This window comes from Bos mutus, chromosome 8, assembly GCF_027580195.1.
Source record: "Bos mutus isolate GX-2022 chromosome 8, NWIPB_WYAK_1.1, whole genome shotgun sequence".
Lineage (NCBI taxonomy): Eukaryota > Metazoa > Chordata > Mammalia > Artiodactyla > Bovidae > Bos > Bos mutus.
In genome coordinates this window covers 7406364-7431369 of record NC_091624.1, presented here as the reverse complement: position 1 = coordinate 7431369, position 25006 = coordinate 7406364, and the positions used below count along the sequence as shown (strand labels likewise).

General features: G+C 48.3%; 1 protein-coding gene across 1 annotated transcript in view; it reads left to right on the top strand.

Annotated features, from left to right (window-relative positions):
• PAPPA (pappalysin 1) overlaps positions 1 to 25006 on the top strand; it is a 267243-nt gene that overhangs the window by 220679 nt on the left and 21558 nt on the right. Inside the window, 3 exon segments of the mRNA XM_070375021.1 lie at positions 5156 to 5265; positions 15792 to 15863; positions 21144 to 21242. Of these exon segments, the coding sequence (XP_070231122.1) occupies positions 5156 to 5265; positions 15792 to 15863; positions 21144 to 21242 (281 nt within the window).

The window sequence follows — 25006 nt, the reverse complement described above, 5'->3', positions numbered from 1 at the left end:
AGCTATGCATGGGGGGCAGGGGGGTGGCGCATCCTCCCCAGAACTTGGAGCTTGTGTCCTTCTGGGATAATGGGCACCTCTCTCAGCGCGAGGCACTGGGGAAATGAAAAGGAATGAGACCAGACCCTGTCCTCTCAAGAAGAGAATTCAGGGCACAGATGTCAGCAAAGCAACGTTGGGTGGGTGTGTGGGATTACACTGGAGGACAGAAACATTGACTGGTGCCTCCAGGGACACAGAAGGCTCCTAGAGGAAGGTCTGCTTACACAGGGATTTGCCAGAGCTAGTTGGGCAAGAAGTGGCATTCCAGACAGAAGGGATCAACATGGCAAAGGGAGGGAGGTATGAAAATCCACTTCCAATTTAGGGAAGCAGTGACCCAGTATGGCTGCCTTTGTTGGTGATCTTAAAACATGTGTGATGCTGATCATTCATAATACCGGCCGTGGGTCAGCACTGTACCCAGCTCTCTAGAGATGTGATCTCTTATCCTCTCAATAACCTTGAACAGATGAGGAAATTGAGACTCAAAGCAATGATAGAACATGCCCAAATCCTGAGACCACTCCTCCAAAGCCCGAGTTCTTTCCATGGCATTTCAGTTGCCTCCAAAATAAGGAGAAACAGCTTTTTCAAAATATTCTTTACATGGTGATAGGCTAGCTCGCCAAGTGAAGGGAGACAAACTGGGGTCTGATGCCAGGGGGTGGCCTGGGAGAGACCAGGCGTCTGGACAGATACATTCATCACAGGCCCACAGCTTTCTGGGGAGCTGGGCGTGCATGGAGTCTGACCTCAGTGGAGGGCAGTGCTACTGACCTCTTGGGTGGATTCCTTAATTGACCATGATGAAAAGCCCAGGGAATTGGATGTCCTTTCTCGTGGCCAGTGTGATTTATGGGACGATCACCAGGGGTGTCTGGAGCAGAGGGTTATCTGTGCAGACACTCACTCCCAGCCACACAGAGTCAATGTGTTCCTCACCCTCACGTGGTTATCATTTCACGTCCAGAAGGGAGGCCCACAGCTGGGGAGCAAAGGGGTTAGGGGGCCTGACCACTTCCTTTGAAAGATGGAAACGCAGAGCCTCGCACAGAGGTTCTTCAGCTGAACTTAGAGTAAGGATCAGCCCTCCCGCATTAGTGCAGCATGCCTCAGAAAACATCCAAGGGCATGGTTCCCCTCCCTGCTGATTCCCAAGGTAGTTTAAGATCTAATGGAGCCACCGATCCAAAGGACCCTAAGCAGGAGCTTTGCAGAGGGGGGATCTCATTGGGTCTGCCAGTATAGGCATTCTAGAAAGTTGTGGCAACAGGTGGAGTGGTGGCCAGTAGCGTTGGCTGCTCCATCCCAAGGTCAAGGCTTTCTCCATCATTCCTGAGGGGTGTGCATGGCTCTGGACACTTCTGTCTGTGATGGGGCCCCTGCCCCTGACTCAGTCAGGACACGCACAAAAATGAATACGCCGTCATACTCATGCCTGGCATTGAGCAACCCCGGGAGAAAAAAAAATCCTGATTAAAACCAGACCGCCTGCATGTCTGCATCCACCGATGCTTTCAAGCTCATATATTCCTGTATGCACAAACGAGCAAGCGTGCATGCTTCACAACCGACGCAAATGCACCCGTCGTGCGGTGAGCTCACGCCTAGCACGGACGCATCAGCCAGACACCGCCCAGATACGTCACCCGTAAACCTACGTTTAGCTCACACACACACGTACGCAGGTACGTCACGTGGCCACTTTGTACCTGTTGTGTATGTGCAAGTCGCAGACACACGCAAGGGAGCCAGAATGCCTGGCCCTCTGCTAGCCAGCAGGCTGGTCGAGAGGTGGTGGCGGGGAGAAGGGGTAGTGATGACAGTAGCCTTTCCTTCACTCCACGAGCTTTCTCGTGGTCAAAGCAGACAGGGAAAGCTGTCTGTCTGACGCGGAATCCCCTTCCCTGCCTCTGTATCCCCTGTTCTCACTGCCACGCCGATGTGGTTTTATGAGCATGGTCATCTGGGGTGGGGGGTGGGGGTCTGCTGGAGGGGGCTGAGAGAGTAAACGCCCCCCTCCCCAGGGCCTCTGAAGGGGATGCTGAAGCAGAGAGGGGCAAAGCTTCCCCCACCCACCCGACACTCCTGCTCGTTGTCCTTCCACCCACCCCCTGGGCTGAGCCCTCCCCGGGGAGACGTCCCTCAAGGAAAGGGACCCTGACCAGAGGCCTCCTAAGCAGGGCAGGGGTGAGGTAGGCGGCTGGCTTGGGGGCTGGGGCCCCCTTTCTGGAGCTGCTAGGAGCATCTGCCTCCAGGCCGAGGGCCTGGGGAGGCCTGTGTCCCCTCTCAGAAACTCCCAGAAAGTTGTGACAGCCACCAAGGCTGCTGCCACCTCCTGGCTCCTCCTGGGAGGGGGAGACGGGGGCCCGGTGAGATCAGCGATCTGTAATGACGCCAATTAGGGCTCATACATCACAACACGCCGCCTGGTCCTGAGGCCCAGCGCTGTGGCGAGGGAGGGCAGAGCGGAGCCCGCCGCCGGGAGAGAGGGATTGAGCCGTGTCTGCTGCACAGGGCAGCCGTGGCCTCCTGGGTGAACCAGGTTTATTTATTCCCCCTTTTGGGGTGAACAGCCTTTGTCTGTTTCTCAGAGGTGGCATCTTGTTTCTCCAAAAAGATTTTCCCATCACAGCCTGGCTCCCTGAAATCTTTAAAATCGATCTCCTGATTCATACACACACCACGGAGTCTCTCTGAGGGCCAAGGGACCCCCACCTCGGACTCTCATCTCTTCTTTTTACGTCTTTCTGCGGGCTTCTTTTCTCTCTGCTCACCCTTCACCTCTCTCTGTCCCCATCCATGGCCGCCACCTTCTCTTCTCTCCCTTCTGTGTTTCCACTCCCTATGCGTCACGGGGTTTGGGAGCCGGAGAGGCGTGGGCTTTCATTCATGGCCCCCTCCTCCCCAGCTCTGGAACTCAAGCACTGCACACTTCACTCTTTCACCCCAAGATGGGTGTGAGGACCGCGGTCTTAAGGGCTGGGTGTGCAGGGGTGGTGAGTCGCAGGTGAAAGCCAGCTGACCAGACCAGAAATACTCCCACCCCTGCCTTTTCTGGGTTCAGGGGCCCCGTGTTTAAAGTAAAGAGATTCTAAAGATTGTCCCGGATCTGCCATTCCACCCCAGCCCCCTCTTCAGACTTTGTGACTCGCTTAGATTGAAGAGAATGACAAGATGGCAACAGAAGGGCCCTGATAAAATATATGTACATATACAAATATCTAAATATGCACCTATATTTGCATGTATGCATATACATATATGGAGAAGGAAATGGCAACCCACTCCAGTGTTCTTGCCTGGAGAATCCCAGGGACGGGGGAGCCTGGTGGGCTGCCGTCTATGGGGTCGCACAGAGTCGGACACGACTGAAGCGACTTAGCAGTAGCAGCAGCAGACACATATGTGCATTCTGTTTATACACGTACACACGTCTGGAAGGGAGCCTTTGGACTGGCTAACAGCGGAGGATATTTTTCAAGAAAGTTGACTCGTAAACCATTCAGTGTTCGAGGGTGGTCTTGACACTAAGGCAGGGGAATGACCTCCGTAGGGCCCTGGTGAGATTGTGACATGTCCGTTCTCTGTCCATATGAATGAGGACCTTTCTGGAGTCCTGGGGACATCCCATGGGATAAGCTTGGTTTTAAGGAGACTTGAGAATCACTGAGGTCAGGACAGAGAATGAATCAGTCCAATTTCATTTGTCTTGCCCACCCACAGCTTGAAGGTCAGCTGGAGAAGCGCCTGGACCCAGGGCTTCTGTGTACTGACCCTGTCTCTGTTGGTCATGGTGCCTTCACTGACTCACTGCCTGATTCATGTTTTCATTCCTTTAGCCACTTATTCAGTCCTTTATTAATCCACTCACTCGTTTATGTACCCACTTCCTGCTCTCTGGGATACCTAAATGCCTACTCATCATTCATTCATTGTGCCCTTCATTCATTCAGTCATTCGTTTCCTCAACCATCTATGCAGTTGCTCACTCTTGTCTCTTTCACTCACTTCACAAATATTTATCGAGTGCCTGCCATCCACCATGCACAGTGCCAGGCTCTGGGCATAGAAAGGGGCACAGATAGCACTGGCCTCATGGAGTTACAGGCAAGCAGGGAAGAGAACTTTTGGTACCACAGAGACAAAGTCTGTGACGGGTGTCTGGGAGAGGGTTTGGGTTGTCAGGAGTGGAGGTCTCCTCCAAGAAAGGGCACTTGGATTAAGGTCTGAAAGATCATTGATTGTCATGCACCCGTTGAAGAGTCGGGGGAAGGATCTTGAGAGCACAGAGGAGGGTGTGAGCGCCAGCCCTGGGGGAGGAGAGTGTGGTTACTGCTGATGTGGCATTCACACGTTCACCGCTCACTTGGCTGATGCCTGCAGAGCAGACCTTGTGTGTCAGGCACTGGCTTAGGCTCAGAGAGGACTCGACCCCATCCTTGCCCTCCTAGGGCATTACTGTAACCGCGGAAAGGAGGGACAGGGGGCAGGGCCAGCTCTGGAGTGGGATTCACCAATGGCAAACGCTGCTCTCAGTCAGCTGCAGAAATCAGGGCGAGCTTCTCGGAGGATCCGACCTGGGCTTTGAAGAGCTGGTAGGATTTGACCTTGAGAAGGCCAATCAGTGGGACAATTCAGGAGAAAGGATACACAGGGGCAAGAGTTTAGAAGCTGTGACATGGGGGATTCGGGTGGAAAGCCAAGCGCAGTCCAGTTAATGGGAGTGTGTGAGGTGGTTCATGGGAGACAGGGTTGACCAGACCATGGGAGGCCATGGATGCTGGACAGAGGGGTTTGTTTTGCACTTTGTCCTGGATGTGGGCAACCCTGGAAGGGTTTCTGAACACAGGAGGAGTAAGAGCAAACTGGGCCCAGGGCTGATGAGCGTGGCGGTGGTGTCAGCTGGACAGGAGACGAGAGAGTTGTCAGGGAGACCAGAGGTGGCCCTACTGGAGGCGGGGGTTCTCTCTTTCCCGCTGCCCCTGAGGGAGGGATGGCCCAGACCAATGGGGTCCAGGGAGCAGCGGGTGCATTCCAGTGGGGGGAGGGGCAGTCTTTGGCATCAGGAGACAGGGGTTGAGCCGCCGCCTCCCTCTCTGCTTCCCTGCAGGGTCAGAGTGCACCACCTCCTGCCTGGACCACAACAGCGAGTCCATTGTCCTGCCAGTGAACGTGACCGTCCGCGACATCCCGCACTGGCTGAATCCCACACGAGTGCAGGTGAGTGACTGGGAGGAAAATGACCTCACTGACCATCTACACGCCCTGGCCCTGAGTTGGTCCCTCTCCATACGGGAAAGCATCTGATGGCCACACCTGCTCTGTGGGGCAGACACGGGTTCACTGTCAATTCTCCAAGCCTTAAACATTTAGTCCTTCCCCCCTGGCAGCCGCTGTGCTAAGGCTGTTATGTAGCGTCCCACTGAATCCCGATGACGGCCAGGGAGTAAGAGGACAAAGCACTTCGCTTACAAATGAGACTGAGGCTCCAAGAACAGCTGGGGTGAAGGAGCAGAGAAGACCCCAAAGCTGCGTCTGCCTGGCAGGAACGTCCTCACTTGTTGGGGCAGGGTTCATGGCTTCTCTGGTAGAAGCTCATGGACACTCCATAGCCGGGGCTTCTGGTATCTTTCTCATGCTTCACTTGTGTGGTGGAAAACAATTAATATGTGATACGGGGAACTAGCAATACCAATTGTGTATGAAGCACCTCCCAGTGTTTGCGCACCCAGTACTTAGCACACAAGTCTGTTTAGACCTCAGGATGGTGCGGTGGAGCGAGGCCCACTGTCTGCATCCTCTCCCCGAGCACTAGCCCTCAGGGGTGGGCGGTGGTCCGGTAGGAGGGTTCGACCCCAAGCCTGAGTCCAAGGGCTGTGCTCGCCCCACGGCGCCAGGCAGGTGTGGAAGGCCAAGTTCCCATCAGAATTGGCCAGCCCCATGTTCCTATGTGTCACCTGATCAACCAGAGCCCCCAGTGCCGATGTGGACCCCACTCGTGTCCCTGGGGCAGCACGATCCCTGGTGCTATGTGGCAGCTCTGGGGCATTGGCTCCGCGCACGGGAGGAAGTGAGAGATGGAGACGGGGCGCCGCGAAGGTTCAGCTGTGTCTCTCCACCAGCCTTTCTGCTGAGGCACTGGGAGGGCTCCCGTCTGCCCGCCTGCCCATCGCAGATCCCACTTGGAGAGCTGGCAGAACCTGATACCAGGTGTACTCTTTCCCAGACGAGCTGAGGGCGCGGTGGTGAGGGCTTACTCAGCACTCCCTGCTGGCTGGCCTGCCAGCCCCTCTGCTGCCCCCACACCCCAGGGCTGCCGCCCCTCCCTCCTCCCCTCTTCTGCCGCCACTCTCTGCCCATCTCCAACTTAGTGCCCCTTTTCCTGCCTCTGTTTTTTTATTCTTTTTTTTTTTTTTTTTAAGAGTTGTGAGTGAAGTTTTACTGGGGGCAAATGAGGACTATAGCCCGGGAGATAGCATCTTAGATAGCTCTGAGAAACCACTCCCAGGAGGTAAGGGCAAGGTCAGGATAGATGTGATTTTGGTGAAGACAGAGAACATGCAACCAAGCACATATTTTTGCAGAAGATCCTGCTAGTCTCATGAAGGTACCACTCGTCAAGACGACCACAAAGGATTTTCCGGATACAAGGAGATACAAGAACTGCCTGCCTCTGTTTTCACTGTTTCTCTCTTCCTTCTCCTGAGACCTCTATACCTCTTTCCACCTCCTTCCTGCCCACCTTCTTTGCCTCCATCCCTGTTGTCCTGTCTGTCTGTCTGTCTCTCTGCTTGACTCTTGCACACATCCAAGAGACCACTCTGTTTCCCTGACCTTGGGCTCCTTCATCTGTTTTTCACACTCAGCGTGCTTTTCCCCACTCCCCACCCAGAGCCCCACATAGGATCTCACTGAGTGTCCCGTGTACACACCCAGGTGCCCACACAGTGGCCATACATCAATCTCAAGGCAGATGGAGATCATCAACACACGCCCTTCACTGTACAGATGGAGACACAGGATCAGAGAGGGAGGGGGCTGGCCCAGGGTCACACAGGAAGCAGCACCAGGATCTTGACTGGGAGTTCTTTCTATGCCACCCCACCCTCCCTTAGCACCCTTCCCTCCACCGATCTCTTCATGCACCAAAGGCAGGGGACCTACCTCTGCACAGAGTGGACACCAGAGACCTCTCTCACATCCCAAGGCCGGAGGTCTTCTTTGCCTGGGACCCAGACCAGGGCCCCCCACCCCTCTGCCCTCTGCCTGTTGGCTGAATTCCACCCTTCCCTCCATGAGCCCCGGGCACTAAAGAGTTCAGTTATAATTCATGGTGAAATAAATCCAGGGATTTGAAAGTCTGCAAAGCCCCCCTCCTCAGTCGCCCACCCGCCGCCTGCCCGCCCCTGCCCCCACCCAGGTCCCTGGTCCGCCGGCCCTTATTGATGCCGGCCTACCCGGAGAGCCGTAACGAGGTTCAGACCTCCACTGGTCTCCGGAGGCCTCATTATCCAGGAGGAAAAAAAATGTGGTAGAAAAAGGGAGGAGGGCGAAGGGCAGAGATTGATGATTTCCAGGAATCGGGCAGAAACGCTGGCCTCTGCTGCACCCTTGCCCCCATTGTGGCGAGAGCTGCAGACACAGAGCTGCAGGGCTGGCGGGGCTGGGCCGGAGCCGGCCCCGATGGCCCCTCTGCTTTCAGAGGGCTTGCTCCGAGCACCAGCGCGAGGTGGGTGTCGGGGCAAGGCTTTGCACCAACCACTGTCACATTTGTCCCCGTGTAAGAGAGTGAGAGGCGAGCACTGATGTGTAATGGACACCCGCTGTGAACCCGCATCGGATCAGACACCTTCCTGGCTTCATTTGCACTCCTGTCTCCACCACACACGCACACACGCACACATGCACACACGCACAATCCATGAGGTAGGAATTAGCCTCCCTTTCTCCAGTAGAGGAAATGGCATCTTGTACATAGAAACCTTTTCCCTACAAGGAACTGAAGAGGGATCCAGGTCAGTTTGATGCTGCTGTTACCTCTAGCTGCCTACAGCCTCCACGATACTAATAATAAAGGGGAAATGTTTACCATCGCTTAAGTAGCTGACAGCCAGGTCTCCCCACAGATACACCCTCTGATATGTAGCACTTGCCCATTGCCGCGGTGTAAATATTCCCACCACAGCAGGCTGCTGGTGCTCCAAGTGACTGTCGCTAAACACAAGTCGGAAGAGATGGGCACCGTTGCCTCTCATGAGGCCCTGGGAGCCCGCTGCGGCCCACTCCGGGTGCTCACCACATAGCAGGCTCTGTTTTAGGCATTAGACGTAGGTTGGCACATATGAGGAGAACAAGGACCACCCAGGTGACTTGGAATATCGACACTGAGCTCGTGTGCTGGGTGAGTGGCCTTTGTGAGGGTAGGCCCATGCTCACCGTGTTGACCCTGGCATGCCCTCTGGGGCCCAGGGCACAGCAGATGCTCCTGTTTGCAGTGGCTGAGTCAAGGGACCGAGGTTCAAGACAGCCCAGGCACCTGCTTGCTGCATGTGCCAGAGATTCCCCTTCTGTGAAATGAGAGTTAGACTGAAATCAAGAGTCGCAGACTCAAAACCCGATGGGAACCAGGTAGGTGGGATAAATGGGCGAAGCAGACCAAGTGTGTTGCTTTGTATTCTAAACGCCGAAGTGCCGTGGTTGTGGTAGTATAGACACAAAACAGCAAGACTGAAATAAAACATGCCTGTGTATGTGCTACCCAACCCAAGAAATAAGGTATTGCAGATGCAGTCACTTTCTTATTGACATAAAGCTCGCACGCTAATCTTAAGCATAAGGCTTGGTCAATTTGTGTGCTGTGTCCACTCATGAGGTCCAGATCGGGGTGGGGACCTGTACAGCTTCTCAGACACCTTTCCACGCCAGGCAGCGCCTCCACCGCCAAGGTCTCTTCTGTTGGTTTTGCTTAGTTTTGAACTTCATGTAGCTGGAATCTTAGCATATATATCCAAAGAAATTCTTTTGTAGCCATATGTTTTACCTTCAGAGAAAAACACTCTGTCCTGTCCTTTCTTTCAAGCTCTCCCCCTTTTCAAGCCTCTTGCCACACATGCACTTCGCAAAACAGTGAAGATACAGAGAAACCTTCCTTCGATATAATCAATAGGACAGTGCAAACTCTGTGATAGATGCAAATAGCCCTCGGGCTTAAGGCTGGACAGGCTGCAGGGAATGGTGGGGACTGTGGTCAACTGAGAAACACACTCTGGCTGCCAAAGGGGGAGCTACCAGCTGAGTGTGACAGCATGGAAATGTGGGCTCAATGTGGCCAGATTTTCCTTGTTTCCTTGGATATAAGAAATCTGAAGTCTTTAAAATATGAAGTCTCTCATTTTTAAAATATGGGCAACTAATTTGACTTTGAGCACTTCGTGTGCCACACTAGACATTTCTGTGGGCTGTGTAGCCTAGAAGCTGTTGGCTTGCCACCTCTGGATGAGACACTCTTTGAAGCTGGACCTTCAAATTCTGGACCTTCAGAATTCAGGGGGCAGCCCCTCCTGCATCAGCCCCTAAGGAGCATCTCCAGTCTGCCCTGCAGTCCCCCTGCTTAGGGTGCCAAGAAAGCTCCCCGATAGGAAGTGCAGCCCACAATCTCAGAGGGGCATAATGCCTCCCGGTAGCTAGGATCATACCATCAACTCCAGGAAATGGTGAAGGATGGGGCAGCCTGGCGTGCTGCAGTCCATGGGGTCCCAAAGAGTCCAACACAACTGAGCGACTGAACAACAACAACAACAGCTGGGATCTTGGCTTCTTTAAGAGCTTCTGGAAAGAGGATGGGAGGAAAGGAAAGAGAAAGAGAGAGAGGAAAGGAGAGTTGAGGAGGAGGAGAGAGAGGGAGTTAAGGAAAGGGAAAGCACCACATACTGACCCTCTGTTGTGATATGACAGGCACGTTTTGTGAGGAATTCATTAAACTCCAGTGAGATCAACATTATCACCACTTTACAGAGGAAGAAGCTGAAGTTCTCCGAGGTTGTCACTGCCCAGTGCACGTAACTTGGTGATGGAATCAGGATTAGCGCCCAGGACTAAGGCTGACGTTTTCTGTCCTACAAGACAACCATCTTACACACTATAAGTAATAAACAAGTGCAATACATCAGACAAAGGATGCACAGTTCATTCCTGGAAGAGAAGGTATCAGGCTCTAAAGATCAGAGGTAGAATGGTTCTGAGTGAAGACAAAGTCCAGTCTGTGTTTGTTCTGAGTGAAGACAAAGTCCAGTCTACACAGCATGTAGAAGGAGACGTCCTGTGCCCGGCAGGGGAAGCCCGGAGGTGGGGAGATGTGTTCCGAGACCAGCAATTTCTCATTCACTCTGGGGTGCACTTATACATTCACTCATTTGGTCATTTATTCATCAACTCTTTCAATGAACATAGATTAGGTACCTCAAAATGGAAGGCGTTCTTCAAACAAGGGATACAGGGTGGAAAATACCTAGGTTAAAAAAAAAAAAAAAAACACAGAAGAAAGCCAGAAGCTCAGTAACTGATAAAAAAGGAAAAGCAAACAGCTTATGCAGCTGACCCACAGAAGGTCCTATAAATAAGGAAAAATAAAGGAGAAAGGAGGACTTGTCCCAGAAGACATCAGAGGGGTATCAGGTCTGGGCTTGGGACAAGGGGGTTCTTCTAAGACTCTTTCTCACATCTTTGGCTCTGCTTGGGTCCGTCTTCTCTGGGGTTCAGCTTTTAAACACTCTGCTTCTGCTGCATTTGTCTCAAAGCCCCTCCACCTTTCTGAACCTTGGTCTTCCCATCTGTCAAAAGAGTAAGTGGTTTTATGCTTACCGGTTTGGGAGCTAGAGGGTTTTGAAGGAGAATATAGTTTTCAAGTTATAAATCTGGAAATAGGACAGATATGAGTTTAATTCTTGACTGTTGTTACCTATGTGTATGATTTGGGGCAGGTTATTTAACTCCTCTGTACCTCAGTTTCCTCTTGCATAAACCAGCATCAAAAATTGTACATAAATATTGTATGATATCACATATATGTGAAATCTAGAAACCGTACAGATGAATCTATATACAGAAAAGAAACGGACTCACAGATACAGAAAACAAACTGGTTACAAAAGGGGAGAGGGAGGGAGGCAAGGACATATAGGAGTATGAGGGTAACAGATACAAACTACTATGTCTAAAGTAAATAAGCAACAAGGATTTAGTATATAGCATAGGGAATTATGAGGAGGGAATGACAACCCACTCAGTATTCTTGCCTGGAGAATCCCATGGACAGAGGAGCCTGGTGGGCTGCAGTCCACAGGGTCGCAGAGTCAGACACGACTGAAGCGACTTAGCACAACCCACAGGGAGTTATACTCAATGAAATAACCTATTTTAGAGTATAATCTGAAAAGATAACTGAATCATTTTGCTGTATGCATGAAAAAAGTACCTATATCGTATATATGGACCGATATCATAGTTATGGTAAATGTTAAATGAAATGAAAATTCTGAGCACAAGGCTTGGAGCGTAACATGTGCTTAACAGAGGGTTTTGTGTTGAGGAGGCGAGGGGAAAGCCGTGATGGAGCTGTTAGTGGTTCTGGCTGATGATGTGGTGATGGTGCTGTTGATATGAGGGTGGTAGTGGGGGTGCTATGGTGAGGATGATGGTGCTGGTGTTAGGGGTGGTGGTGATGGTCACTGCAGCCAAGAAGAGACAGTCTATTCTTCCTGTGCAGCAAGGCAGGAAAGAAAGCTGTCTTACAAAGCCTTGTCTGAAAGGGCTCTGACTGGGCTGGAGGTCTCACTGGCATCAAGAGGAGCAAGGCTGGCCTCTGTGGGGACCCATCTGGGGTCTCCCAGCACATGGTATAAACAGCCTAGCCTTTCCTTCAGCTCCTGCTGCCTCCCCTTTCCCACTCCTCCTGGCAGACAGAGCGGCCCTGTAGGGAGACAGGTGGGGCGTGCAGCCCTGAGGAATAGTGGAAAATCCAGAAGACTTGGAAACGTAAATAGGCTCATGCAGATAGTATAAAAGTCCTTTTTCTGAACTCACGTCAGGTAAACCTCAACTGACAGAAACTTGTACAACCACACCGAGACACTCCCACGGATGGATTAAATTAGGTCTCAAATAAACAGGGGGTGGGGATGGGCGTCGAATCCCTTGTGGATCCTGACCCTGCTGTTTTCTACTACTTGAGTTCGGTTCAGTCGCTCAGTCGTGTCCAACTCTTTGCACGTATTTTTTTTTTAAACCATAGCCTAAATGTTCCTCCAACATCCCTGAACGTTGGCCAGGAACAGACGCTCAGACCCAGAGATGGAAGTCTGGTTAAAACTTGCCAGATGATGAAAGCAGGTAGTCCCCTCCACTTCTGGCCCCGGGGTTAGGAAGCAGCGGGGTGAGAAAGTAGCTGAGCTGGAAGGAAGGGACTAGACTTCTCACGTCCCTTCACTGGATCAACATGCATTTGTTTGCTATGCTCCATCCTGAACCTCGGGGGTGGGGATGGGGGCGAGCAGAGATGTCTAAAACCAGGCCTGCCCTCTTACCCACAGCTGTTAGTCTTGGATTAACCATTTCCACATACTTTCTCTTAATGCATCTTCACAAGCCTGTGACATTTTCAGGACCCATTTTGCAGATGGGAAAACCTAACCTCAGTGGAAATTTCAAGTCAGAAGTGCAGCCATGTCTGTCATGCCTCAGTGCTCAATCTTTCCCACACATCACCTTGTGTTTTAGGGAAGGCGGACAGTGTCAACAGAGGCAGGAGGGGCTAACGAGTAGATTTCACCTTGTGAGACTGTAGTTGGCAGGTCCTAAGTTAGGTTGTTTGTCTGAGATCTGTAATTAATTCAGTGTACACTAAACTGGTCCTCTAAGCTAGACACGCTGCTGGGCTTTCCAAATGCTTTTCGGCTGCTCTGGAAGAAAAAGTGAAAGTATTAATTGCTCAGCCATGTCCCACTCTTTGCAACCACGTGGACTGTAGACCACCAGGCTCCTTTCTTCATGAAATTCTCCAGAGAATACTGGAGTGGGTAGCCATTTGGAATGGGTAGCCATTCCCTTCTCCATGAGATCTTTCCAACCTCAGGATCAAACCTGGGTCTCCCACATTGAAGACAGCTTCTTTACTGTCTGAGCCACCAGAGGAGCCCAGGAAGACAAGTAAAGAAAACAACAAGTGTCCCTTGGTAAAATCATCTCTATTTTGAGATGGATCCATTCATATATAACATAAATATTGACTGATCATCCTCCATGTACTAGGCACCATTCTAGGCATAGAAGACCCAGGGTGAACCAGAGAAATGGGACAGAGAAGCAAGGTCCCCAGTCCAACCTCAGCCAAATCCTGGAGTCATGTGATCCCACGCTCACCAGGAAACCTCATCACAGCTTTGCTCCCATACAGGTCTGCCCTTGGGGAGAGAATGGGCTGGTCACATGGATTTTCCACAGTCTGACCCTTGTGAGTGCTCGTTTCTTAATTAAAATTAATCAACTGGCACTCTGCTGAGCCCTGACCATGGAGACTTCAATGGCTGCTCCCTGACACAAAGTTACCTGTCATGACCAAGCTAAGCATTTGCCTCCAGGTTATTTTAATTAATTTTTTAAAAATAAATCATTGTAGGATCTCCCTGGCGTCCCATGGTTAAGACTCTGTGCTTCCAATATAGGAAGCGTAAATTTGATCGATATTCAGAAAGCTAAGATCCCAGATGCTTCATGGCATGGCTAAAAGATTAAAAATAGATAAATAGATAAACAAATCATTGTAATCTGGCATGAAAAGTAGGGCATCTATGGCAGAATAGAAAAGGGAGCTTTTGGGATTGCGACCTTAGCCCCAGGCCTGATGCTGTTTGATTTTCCTGGTTGTGTTTATCTTTATTTTTTCACCTCCTTAAAAAATTACTGTGTTGGATTTTATGTTATGAGCCACCTTAAATCATTCCTAAAAAATATGCTTAGTTTCATATGTTGGTTTCTTCACTTAACAGCTGTGGAGCTTGGGGAATTTCTTCTCCCTATGACACAAGATTAATGCCCACCCCCACCCCCTGCATGCTGGTGAGAAATAAATAAGAAAATGAATAAAGTAAATAGCACCATAAATGCACTCCATACATTTTAGTTGTCATTATAATAATAATTGTATTAAGGGTGGCTATAAGTGAATGTATATACATATATCTTAAGTTCTGCCTGAGGGGGTTGGGGAAATCATCACAGAGGAAGGTAGTCTTTTTTTTTTTAATTCTAAATTTATATGCTATTTATTTATTTATTTTATTGGAAGAGAAGGAGGCGACAGAGAATGAGATGGCTTGATGGCATCACTGATTCAATGGACCTGAGTTTGAGCAAATTCCAGGAGATAATGAAAGACAGTGAAGCTTGGCATGCTGTAGTCCATGGGTTGCGAAGAGTTAGCCACTAAACAACAACATAGTTAATTTACAATGTGTTACTTTCAGATGTACAGCAGAGTGAGTCAGTTATACACACATCCACTTCCCAGGTGGTGCTAATGGTAAAGAACCTCCTGCCAATGTAAGAGACATGAGAGATGCAGGTTCTATCCCTGAGTCGGGAAGATCCCCTGGAGGAGGGCATGGCAACCCACTGCAGTATTCTTGATTGGAGAATTCCATGGACAGAGGAGCCTGGTGGGCTACAGCCCCTGGGGTCACAAAGAATCTGCCACGACTGAAGCGCCTTAGCACGCCCAGCACTCTTCTTTAGGTCCTTGCCCCGCACAGGCCGTGACAGAGTACGGAGGAAGGCAGTCCTGCACAGAAACGTAAGAGGTAACTGAAGCTTCTCCAGGTGATGAGATGAGGAAGGCCAGCGGGAAGGGGAGCAGCAGGACCAGAGGCACAGAGATGGGAGTGTGGGCGCCTCGGGAACGGTGGTGGCGGTGGTTTAGTCGCCAAGTCCTGCCCGACTCTTGTGACCCCAAGTGGTGAGCTGGCCTGTATGGCGGCGGCAGGTGGAAGCAGAAAGGGTTTTCTGCCTCTCCGGTGTTCCAAACCAAAGGTGCATTCATGCATCTTCCAGCCCACCACTCTCAAACTGTAGTGTGTATCAGAATCATCTGGGAAAGCTTGTTTTTGAAACACAAGAGGCCCAAGTCCTGGCTTCAGGGATTTAGACACCCTAGACCCAAGGCAGTGAAGAGGCTGCCGTTTCAGCGTGCTCCCGTGCGATTGTGATTAGGGTGGTCCTCAGCGTCGACTTTGGGCAGTCCTGTTCCATGCCTTGCTCCACCTCCCTGCTGCAGCCACGCACTTGGACATGTATGTGCTCACGTGTGCAAGTGCATGCGTGTGCACACACACATAGACACACACACACTCTACCCTTCCTCCCGCCTTATCCCCAACTCTATCCACGGGGCAAACAGCCAGGAATTTCCTGAAGTGCTTTTCCGGTCATGTCCCCATCCTGCAGGTCTGCTTCTCCTCCTCTCGTATTCCTGCCAGAGAAATACAGAATCACGACCCCCTACAGTGAACACAAACATTAATCTTGTGGCTCCAGTTCAGGCAGGTACCGGGGCAGATTCTCCATGTAAATGCCAGGGTGAGGTTAAGACTCAGAAGATCCAAGAAGGGAACATGGGCGTTGAATGTGATTCTGGTGAAGTGATGGCTCCCTCGCAGCCGCAAACCCATCTAACCTCTTTCTCCCTCTCTCTGCAGAGAGTTGTCTGCACGGCTGGTCTCAAGTGGTATCCTCACCCTGCTCTGATTTACTGTGTCAAAGGTTGTGAGGTGAGTTCCTCAAAATGGTCCCAATTATGGTTATCCCTCTTATTGTTAATCATGGTAACATTTCCTATGCCTGCTAAGTGCTTTAAATACCCCTTTAACAGACTTCTTGGATAGGAGTCAGCAGGCCTGTTTTACAGCTCATGAAACTGATGCAGAGAGGGCAACAAACACATTCAGACACACACTGAATGGCTAACAGAGTCAGGATCCCAGACCAGGTATTTCTGGCTCAATATAATGTTGCCTCTGAAAGGGAGAGTGGGAGTGAGAGAGTCCATGATTTAGCAGCTGTAATACGCCAGACATTTTACCAGCATCGACTCGTTTAACTTTTCAGAACCACATGAGGCAGGTTTCTTTTTTTTAATTTCTACTTTTTCTGACACCATTAGCTTCAGATCACTTCTGCCTCACGTCTTTGTCATTCATGTGTTCATCAACTCCAGAGGAGACAGGGGGCACCTTATCCCAACCGCTTAGAGCCGGAGGCGGAACAGCTCCTCTGACCCTTCAGAGAAGCCATCCCTTGGAACTTGGCATTTTGGAGCTCTGTCCCTGGGTATCAGTGATAAGCTTGGGGAGGGGCAGCGCCAGGGTACTTGGCCCGTCACCTGTGTTCTCAAGGGGGTGCTGTCCTTGGAGGTCAGAGACATTCTGTGCACCTCTGTGCCCACCTGAGTCTTTTCAGCTGGCATCAAAAGGAAGCCCCAGATCCCATCCAGGTGGATGTCCACATCTCTGTGGTCCCCTCAGACCTCTCTCAGGAAAAGCCAGGTGGAAAGGACTAGACTGCTTAGGAAACTTTGTATTTGATGGAATTCTTCAAATGTCACAACCAGAATGCTCTTCTAAATGATGGGGAGACCGACACCTAGCTAGCAGCCAGCTGCAGCGTTTGATGGAATGCCAAACTGGAACGGCTCTTAATGTGATCTAGCCTCCTCGTTTGTTGGGTAGACTGCAAGAGGGCTGGGGGGGGATGGAGCAGTCCAAGGCTGCACAGCATAACAGACATAGAGCTGGAGCATGAACCCAGGTCTCCTGACTTCCAGGCCTGTGAATTTTCTCCTCCACGGGCCACTCCTGCCCACAGACCACCCCTGACCTGTCAATGTCACAGGACAGTCCCCGCGTCCTATTTCTTTCTATGTGTGGGTTAGGGACCTCCTGTGGCATCTTCTTAAGGCACAGGACACTGTAGTTTTTAAGAACTCCCTTTCTCCCAAGATTCAGCAGAAATGGCAAAACCGAAGCCAAGGGCCCGAGACAGTTGCATCCTGCCATCTCTCTGGATCGGTCCAGCATTTCAGAGAAAGGAAGCTTGGGTTACCTGGGCATGTCTTCTGCCGAGTCGGCAGTCTGGGCGACCCGTGTGACAGCAGAATTCGATCCCTCCTTTGACTCAGCACTAAGACCTTGGAGACCCTCACCTGCCCGGCTCTGAGCTGTGCCAAGTGATGCTTATCGTCTTTGCCCTTGCAGGTGCCCCCTCATCCCCCTTGCCTTCTAATAGTTTGTCTCTTATCTGGGCTGAAAAGTATGCTTAGAAAAGACACAAATGCTGGGTCCAGGGAGAAGCTATCATCCTGGAATATCTTCAGGAGCCAAGATTGATAAATGGTTTGGGAACCTCGAGCCCCCCTACTCTCTGCCTCAAGCTGTGTCTAAATTAGTAATTTAATTGTGTGTCTATCAGAGCTTCACTGGGGGCCTATTCTGTGCCCAGCACTGGTCTAGGTTCCGAGAGTGCAATGGTTTTAGTCACGTGAGAAAGGTAACTACGCTGTCTTGACTCATCTAGACATCTTCTTACCTTTCCTCCATCCATCCGTCCATCCTTTTACTGATCATTTTACAAGATAAACATGTAAGGAAAACATATTTGATTAAGGTTCGCTCAAATTGCCAGCATTTTGCTAGGAAATCTAAGATATAAAAATGGATGACATACATTCCCTGTCCATAAGGATAAAGAAGATAAAGAAGAATTTTAAACTGATATACCAAGAGCTATCAGCAAAGCAGGTCCAGGAAGCTACAGAAGCACACGGAGCCCCAGGGGTTATAGGGAAGGCATTTTGCAAGGGTGATGTTTGAGCTCTATCTTGAAGGATGAATTGTTTTCCGGAACACACCGTTAGTAGAAGTAGCAGCGTGAGAAACACCAGAGAGAGAAGAAACCTCTAAGTTGTAGAGCTTCTCACATGTGATTCTCTCTCTATAGAAAGCCTCCCTTCTCCACCCCCTGATTAATCTCCCATCTGATTAACTCCTACTCATCTTATGATCTCAGCTGAAACAATCATTTCCTCAGAGACTCCTTCATGGAGTTCTCCAATTAGGTCAGATCTTCTGCTCTTAATTCTAACAGCGTCATGTACCTTTCCTCCCAAGCTCTTATCAAAGTTAAAATCAGCAATTAGATAAGTGAGCCTTTGAACAAAGTCTGCCTCCTCACTACAGTGTAAGGCCTGGAGGAGGAGGGGCTCTATTGGGATGGCCAAAAAGTTCATTCAGATTAGTTTATAACTTTGTAGGGAAAATCCAATGTTTTAGCCAACCCAATACATTATTACTCATTATTACATTTTTTTTTTTTTTTAAGCACAGTGTGTGACACATAGTTGGTGTTCAACAGATAGGATTGCACAGAAGATGAATGGATGAATGGATAGATGGTTGAGTGGGTGGATGGATGGATATAGCAGCAGGAAAGGGTACATAGCAGAGAGTAGCTGGTAATGAGACTGGAGATACTTTTCAGTGGCCCAATAAAAAAAGAAACACTTTTATTTTATTTTTCTTCTTCCTCTTTTTCTCCAGCTACTCCTTTACCAAGCCAGTTCTTTTATTTTACAAAAAGGACATTTGGTTTCTGTGATTAGTCCTTATATATGATATGAGAAAGAACATAGAAAAGAGAGCCCCAGACAGATCTCCTAAGGCTCAGAAAAGAGCAAAGGGCTTATCCTTTGTGGTTGGTGCCTCTCTGCTCCAATATGAATGTGGTTAATGTGTCCGTTATGGCAGTCACAGGGCGGAGTCCCGCCAGAGTTCACAGCCTTGCGTATGTGCACACGCAGTGTGCTCTCTCTGTTCTTGGCTCTGTCTTGCTAAGATCTTTTTTAGACCCTAATAGGGTAGTGATGAAATGGAATCAGGCTTCAAGAGTTGGTAGCATAAAGCCTCTGTGAATCTGGAGCACAGATGCGAGAGACAAGGATGCCACACAGGCTGGACTCCTTGTGAATTTGGTTCTCCCCAAAGCAAGCCCACAGGAAGTCAGGATGGGAGGGAGAGACCACTGGATCACAGAGGTTGTGCTGGGATGCAGGGGTCTTAGCCAGCTGTTGACATCTTCTTTCTCATCAACAAGTCACTGAGCATCAGAGACTCCCAACCCCGAACTTTAATCAGAGAAGTTTCATTTTCATTTCCTTTCTATATTAAAGGGTTACACAGTATTACCTCTGATGAGAGGAGGGGAATGTTCATTACTTTGAGGAAACAGTGGTCTAATCCTGCCTCTTTATTTTACCACTGGGAGCCCTGAGGCCCAGAGACAATAAGCCACTTACTCAAAAGGACCGAGTAGCCAACCAGGTTAGACAGTCTGCTAAGTGTTCAGGCGGGAAATGCAATTGCTGGAGGTGGCAGAGACCCCTGCCTCTGCCCTAAGCTGACTCTGGGTTCAGATCAGTAATAATGCCATCATCTTTTCCTCATCTTTCAAGCATCACAGAGTTGGAGAAACACAGGGAAGAAAAGAGAGAAATCGGCATATTCTAGATATAACCCAGAAGGGTAAAGAAAAATGAGATGTCAGCTTAGACTGAAATCTCTACTCTGCCTCTGCCAGTTTGCTCTGAGCCTCAAGGTCTTAATGTGTAAAGTGCAAAGAGCCATGCCTACCTCACGTGTTTTTTTGAGAACAAGAGGAAAACATGGAAGGTGTGTGACGTCCAGTATATCTATACTCTCGTGTGAGAGGAGAAGTGCCCGCAGTCACACACCAACCGTTGTGCCAAACCCCTATGAATTCTTATGTTCAGTCTCTCTATAGTTCTTTGTAGTTTACATTCAGCTTCCCAGTGTATTTGCATATGTTTTTATTGTAAATTATGGTTGTAAATATCTACTACCAGGAAAGTAGGGGAGGGGTCAGATTTTCTTATTTCTCCAAGAGAAAGGAGCCCTGTGCTTCAGGAGGACATAGTGGTCTATCCTGTGCTTTTGCACACTCAGCATATAAGTGTGTGTCTTCTAGAGTAACTGTAGTTGAGTGGGGAAAAATCTTGGCTAGTTCAGTTCAGTGGCTCAGTCATGTCTGACTCTTTGTGACCTCATGAATTGTAGCACGCCAGGCCTCCCTGTCCATCACCAACACCCAGAGTTCACTCAGACTCATGTCCATCAAGTTGGTGATGCCATCCAGCCATCTCATCCTCTGTCATCCCCTTCTCCTCCTGCCCCCAATCCCTCCCAGCATCAGAGTCTTTTCCAGTGAGTCAACTCTTTGCATGAGGTGGCCAAAGTACTGGAGTTTCCGCTTTAGCATCATTCCTTCCAAAGAAATCCTAGGGCTGATCTCCTTTAGAATGGGCTGGTTGGATCTCCGTGCAGTCCAAGGGACTCTCAAGAGTCTTCTCCAACACCACAGTTCGAAAGCATCAATTCTTTGGTGCTCAGCTTTCTTCACAGTCCAACTCTCACATCCATACATGACCACTGGAAAAACCATAGCCTTGACTAGACGGACCTTTGTTGGCAAAGTAATGTCTCTGCTTTTAAATATGCTATCTAGGTTGGTCATAACTTTCCTTCCAAGGAGTAATCATCTTTTAATTTCATGGCTGTAGTCACCATCTGCAGTGATTTTGGAGCCCAGAAAAATAAAGTCTGACACTATTTCCACTGTTTCCCCATCTATTTCCCATGAAGTGATGGGACCAGATGCCATGATCTTAGTTTTCTGAATGTTGAGCTTTAATCCAAGTTTTTCACCCTCCTCTTTCACTTTCATCAAGAGGCTTTTTAGTTCCTCTTCACTTTCTGCCATGTGCATAAGTGTCATCTGCATATCTGAGGTTAGTGGGCTAGTTAAGAGGTTTTAAAAATGGCCAACGTGATGATTTGTCCAAAAGGGTGTAGGGATTTGAAGCCAGGTAGGCTGACTCAGAGGTTTGTGAGAAGAAGAGAGACAGCTGAATATTTACAGAAGCCAGTCGCTGCTCACTCCAGGATGCTAATCAGGCCTCCCTTCTTCCTGCCTCTCTCCAGCCCTTCATGGGAGACAATTACTGTGATGCCATCAACAACCGCGCCTTCTGCAACTATGACGGTGGAGATTGCTGTGCTTCTACAGTGAAGACCAAAAAGGTAGGTAGGCCAGTGCGCCGCCGTCTGCAGCCACCCCTGCAGGTGTCTCCAACTTACTGGCCCACGATCACCCCTGGGTGTTGGACAACCCACTGTCCTGGTTGCGTCAGCACTCCCCTGCAAGCTTCACTGTGTTCTATTGCATTGTATTTCTCATTCTTTTACTCAGCGGTGGTGGGGGTTTAGTCACTAAGTTGTGTCTGACTCTTGCGACCCCATGCACTGTAGCCCCTCCAGGCTCCTCTGTCCATGGGATTCTCCAGGCAGGAATACTGGAGTGGGTTGCCAAGCCCTTCTCCATTTTACTCAGTAGTTGAGCTCCTATCATGTGCTGAGCCCTGAACTAGGTGTGGAGGTTCTTGGATGATCTTTGTAGACGAGGTCCCTTAACCTCAGCTTACAGTCAGGTATGGAAGCTGGCAAGTTGAAGAGCGATGCTTTTTAAAGGAAAGGACAGAGTTCCCTGAGGGTCCAGGCAAAGGGTTGGAGAAGACCCTGTGGAGGGATCTTCATCAATGCACACAACTGAGGGATGAGAAGGGGCAGGGAGGTGGCCAGGAGAAGTGTCTGGGGCAGGAGGCTGGCATGTAAAATCCCAGAGAGCACACATGTTTAGAGAGTGGCTAAAGCCTAGGGGAAGATGGAAGATGAGACATTCCTGACAAGGTAAATTATGACCTTTAAGCATTTAATAATCTCTTTCGTTGTCCACACCTGGAAAATTAGCAGGTGTGGTCTTGGTCACCATTTTCTTCGTTAGCACACTCGGATGTAGCGGGAGTGATTCGAGTGTTTATGGTAGAACTGGAGCATCCAGTTGGGATGTGGTGGCACCCACCCACAGAGGAGTGGCCACCTCCGCTTTCCTCCCGGTGAGAGCTGCAACCACAGTTTGGGGTCTGAGCCAAGAGTTGGGAGAGAGGTGACCAGCCTGGCCCAGTGTGAGTTAAAAAGTATTCCTGTGACAAATGAGTTCATCGGGAACAGTTTCTATTTTCATGCTCATCTATATTCGAAGCTGAAAAATCATTTGACCCTCTCTCTCATTTTAAAGAGGGGAAACTGTTGTTGAGAGAGGAGGGGGCATAGACTCGTGGTCATTTCGGCTACAGAGCCCTCTGTGATGATGTGGTCCAGACTTTGCATTTCCTTAATGGGGATTCTGAGACCCATAAAGGAGGGATGATTTGTCCAAGGAAGAACAGCGAGTGATAGAGCAAGTTTCCTGGCTTCTATCCTCATCCCTTTGTATTGCAGTGTCCTTAAGACAAATTGTTCCTTCAAGAAAGATGCTCTGATTCTAAATAAAGGGGTAAACAGGGCAAGACCTAAGAAACACTCAAATTGGAGACCTGTCACTGCGTCTGTCGGTTGGTGCCAGTCTTACCTGATTGCGTTTGCTTTGCTGTGTATTGTTAGTATACTCAGTATATGGTTGTGATGTACAATAATTTATGAAACTATTTATCCCCAACTTTTGATTTTAACTTTTAGGTGATTTCATTTTCTCACAATGATAATGATGCGAATGAACATTTTTGCATGGAAATATTCTATAACTCTAATTATTCATTGACAGCTGATTCTTGGAATTGACATGAGGGGGATATAAGATGTGAGCATTTTTAATATTTTAATCTTATTGGCATGTATTTGGGTTTTGGAGTTTTGTTAGTTTCAGGTGTACAGTAAAGTGATTCAGTTATACACATAGTCCTTCTTTTTTAAGATTCTTTTCTCATCTAGATTATCATGGAATACTGCACAGAGTTCCCTCTGCTGTGCAGTACAGCCTTCTTGGTTATCTGTCTCACATCTATTAGTGTGTGTGTGTGTGTTTGTCCCAAGCTCTCGATTTATCCCTCCCCTGCCATGTTTCCCTTCTGGTGACATAAGTTAGTTTTTGATATCTGTAAATCTGTTCCTGATTTATGAAAAAGTTCGTTGGTATCTTTTTAAAAATTAGATGCCACATGAGTGACATCATATTTGTCTTTCTCTGTCTGACTTACTTCACTTCTTATGGTAATCTCTAGTTCTATCCATGTTGCTGCAAATGGCATTATTTCATTCTTTTTTATGGCTGAGTAATATTCCAGTGCATATATGTACCACATCTTCTTTATCCCTTCCTCTGTCAATGGACAATTAGATGGCTTCCATGTCTTGGCTATTGTAAATAATGCTGCAATGAACAGTGGGGTGGATGTTTAGTATATTCATTTTGACAATATTGATTCTTCCAATCCAGTAACACAGTAGAATCTTCCACCTGCACCCTATCTGATTTCTTTCATCAGTGTCTTATAATTTTCAGAGTAGATGTCTTTTGTCTCCTTAGGTAGGTATTTTATTATTTTTGGTGTGATAGTAATCGGGATTGTTTCCTTAATTTCTCTTTCTGATCTTTTGTTGTTACTGTATAGGAATGCGAGAGATGCCTGTGCATTTGTATCTTGCGACTTTACCACACTGATTGACTAGCTCTTGTATTTTTCTGGTGACATCTTTAGGATTTTCTATGTATATTATCAGGTCATCTGTAAACAGTGACAGTTTCATATCTTCTTTTCCAATTTGCATTATTTTTATTTCTTTTCTCTGATTGCCATGGCTAGGACTTCCAAAACTACATTGAATGGAAGCAGTGCCAGTGGATTTCCTTGCCTTGTTCCTATCTTAGAAGAAACGCTTTTGGCTTTTTACCATTGAGAATGATGTAGCTGTGGGTTTGTCTTATACAGCTTTTATTATATGGAGTTCAAGTCCCACTTTCTGGAGGGCTTTTATCATAAATAGATGTTGAATTTTGTCAGAAGCTTTGTCTGTATCTATTGAGATGATCATATGGTTTTTATTCTTCAGTTTGTTAATGTAGTGTATCACACTGATTGATTTGCAGGTATTAAAGAATCCTTGCATCCCTAGGATAAATCCTGCTTGATCATAATGTATGCTCCTTTTAATGTATTTTTGGGTTTGATTTGCTAGTAGTTTTGCATCTATGTTCATCAGTGATATTGGCTGGTAATTTTCTTTTTTTTGTGTGTGGTGTATTTTGTCTGGTTTTGGCATCAGGATTACGATGGCCTCATAAAATGAGTTTGAGAGTGTTCCCTCCTCTGCAGTTCTGGAAGATTTTCAAAATGATAAGTGTTAACTCTTCTCTAAATGTTTGATGGAGTTTGCTGTGAAGCCATCTGGTCCTGAACTTTTGTTTGTTGGAAGTTTTTTAATCTGTGTTTAAATTTCAGTACTTGTGATTGGTCTCTTCATATTTTCTACGTCTTCCTGATTCAGTCTTGAGAGGTTGTATCCTTTAAGAATTCGTCCATTTTTTTCTAGGTTGTCCAATTTATTGGTGAGTAGTAGTCTCTCCTGGTCATTTGTATTTCTGTTGTAACTTCTTTTTCATTTCTGATTTTATGGATTTGAGTCCTCTCCCTTTTTTTTCTTGATGAGTGTGCCTAAAGGTTTATCAATTTGCTTATCTTCTCAAAGAATCAGCTTTAAGTTCCATTGATCTTTGCTACTGTTTTCATTTCTATTTCATTCATTTCTGCTCTGATCTTTATGTTTTCTTTCCTTCTGCTAACTTGGGATTTTGTTTGTTCCTCTTTAGTTGTTTTAGGTATAAGGCTAGGTTGTTTATTGGAATTTCTCTTGTCTCCTGAGGTAGGATTGTATTGCTATAAACTTCCCTCTTAGAAATGGTTTTGCTGCATCCCAGTGGTTTTGGATAGCTATGTTTTCATTGTTATTTG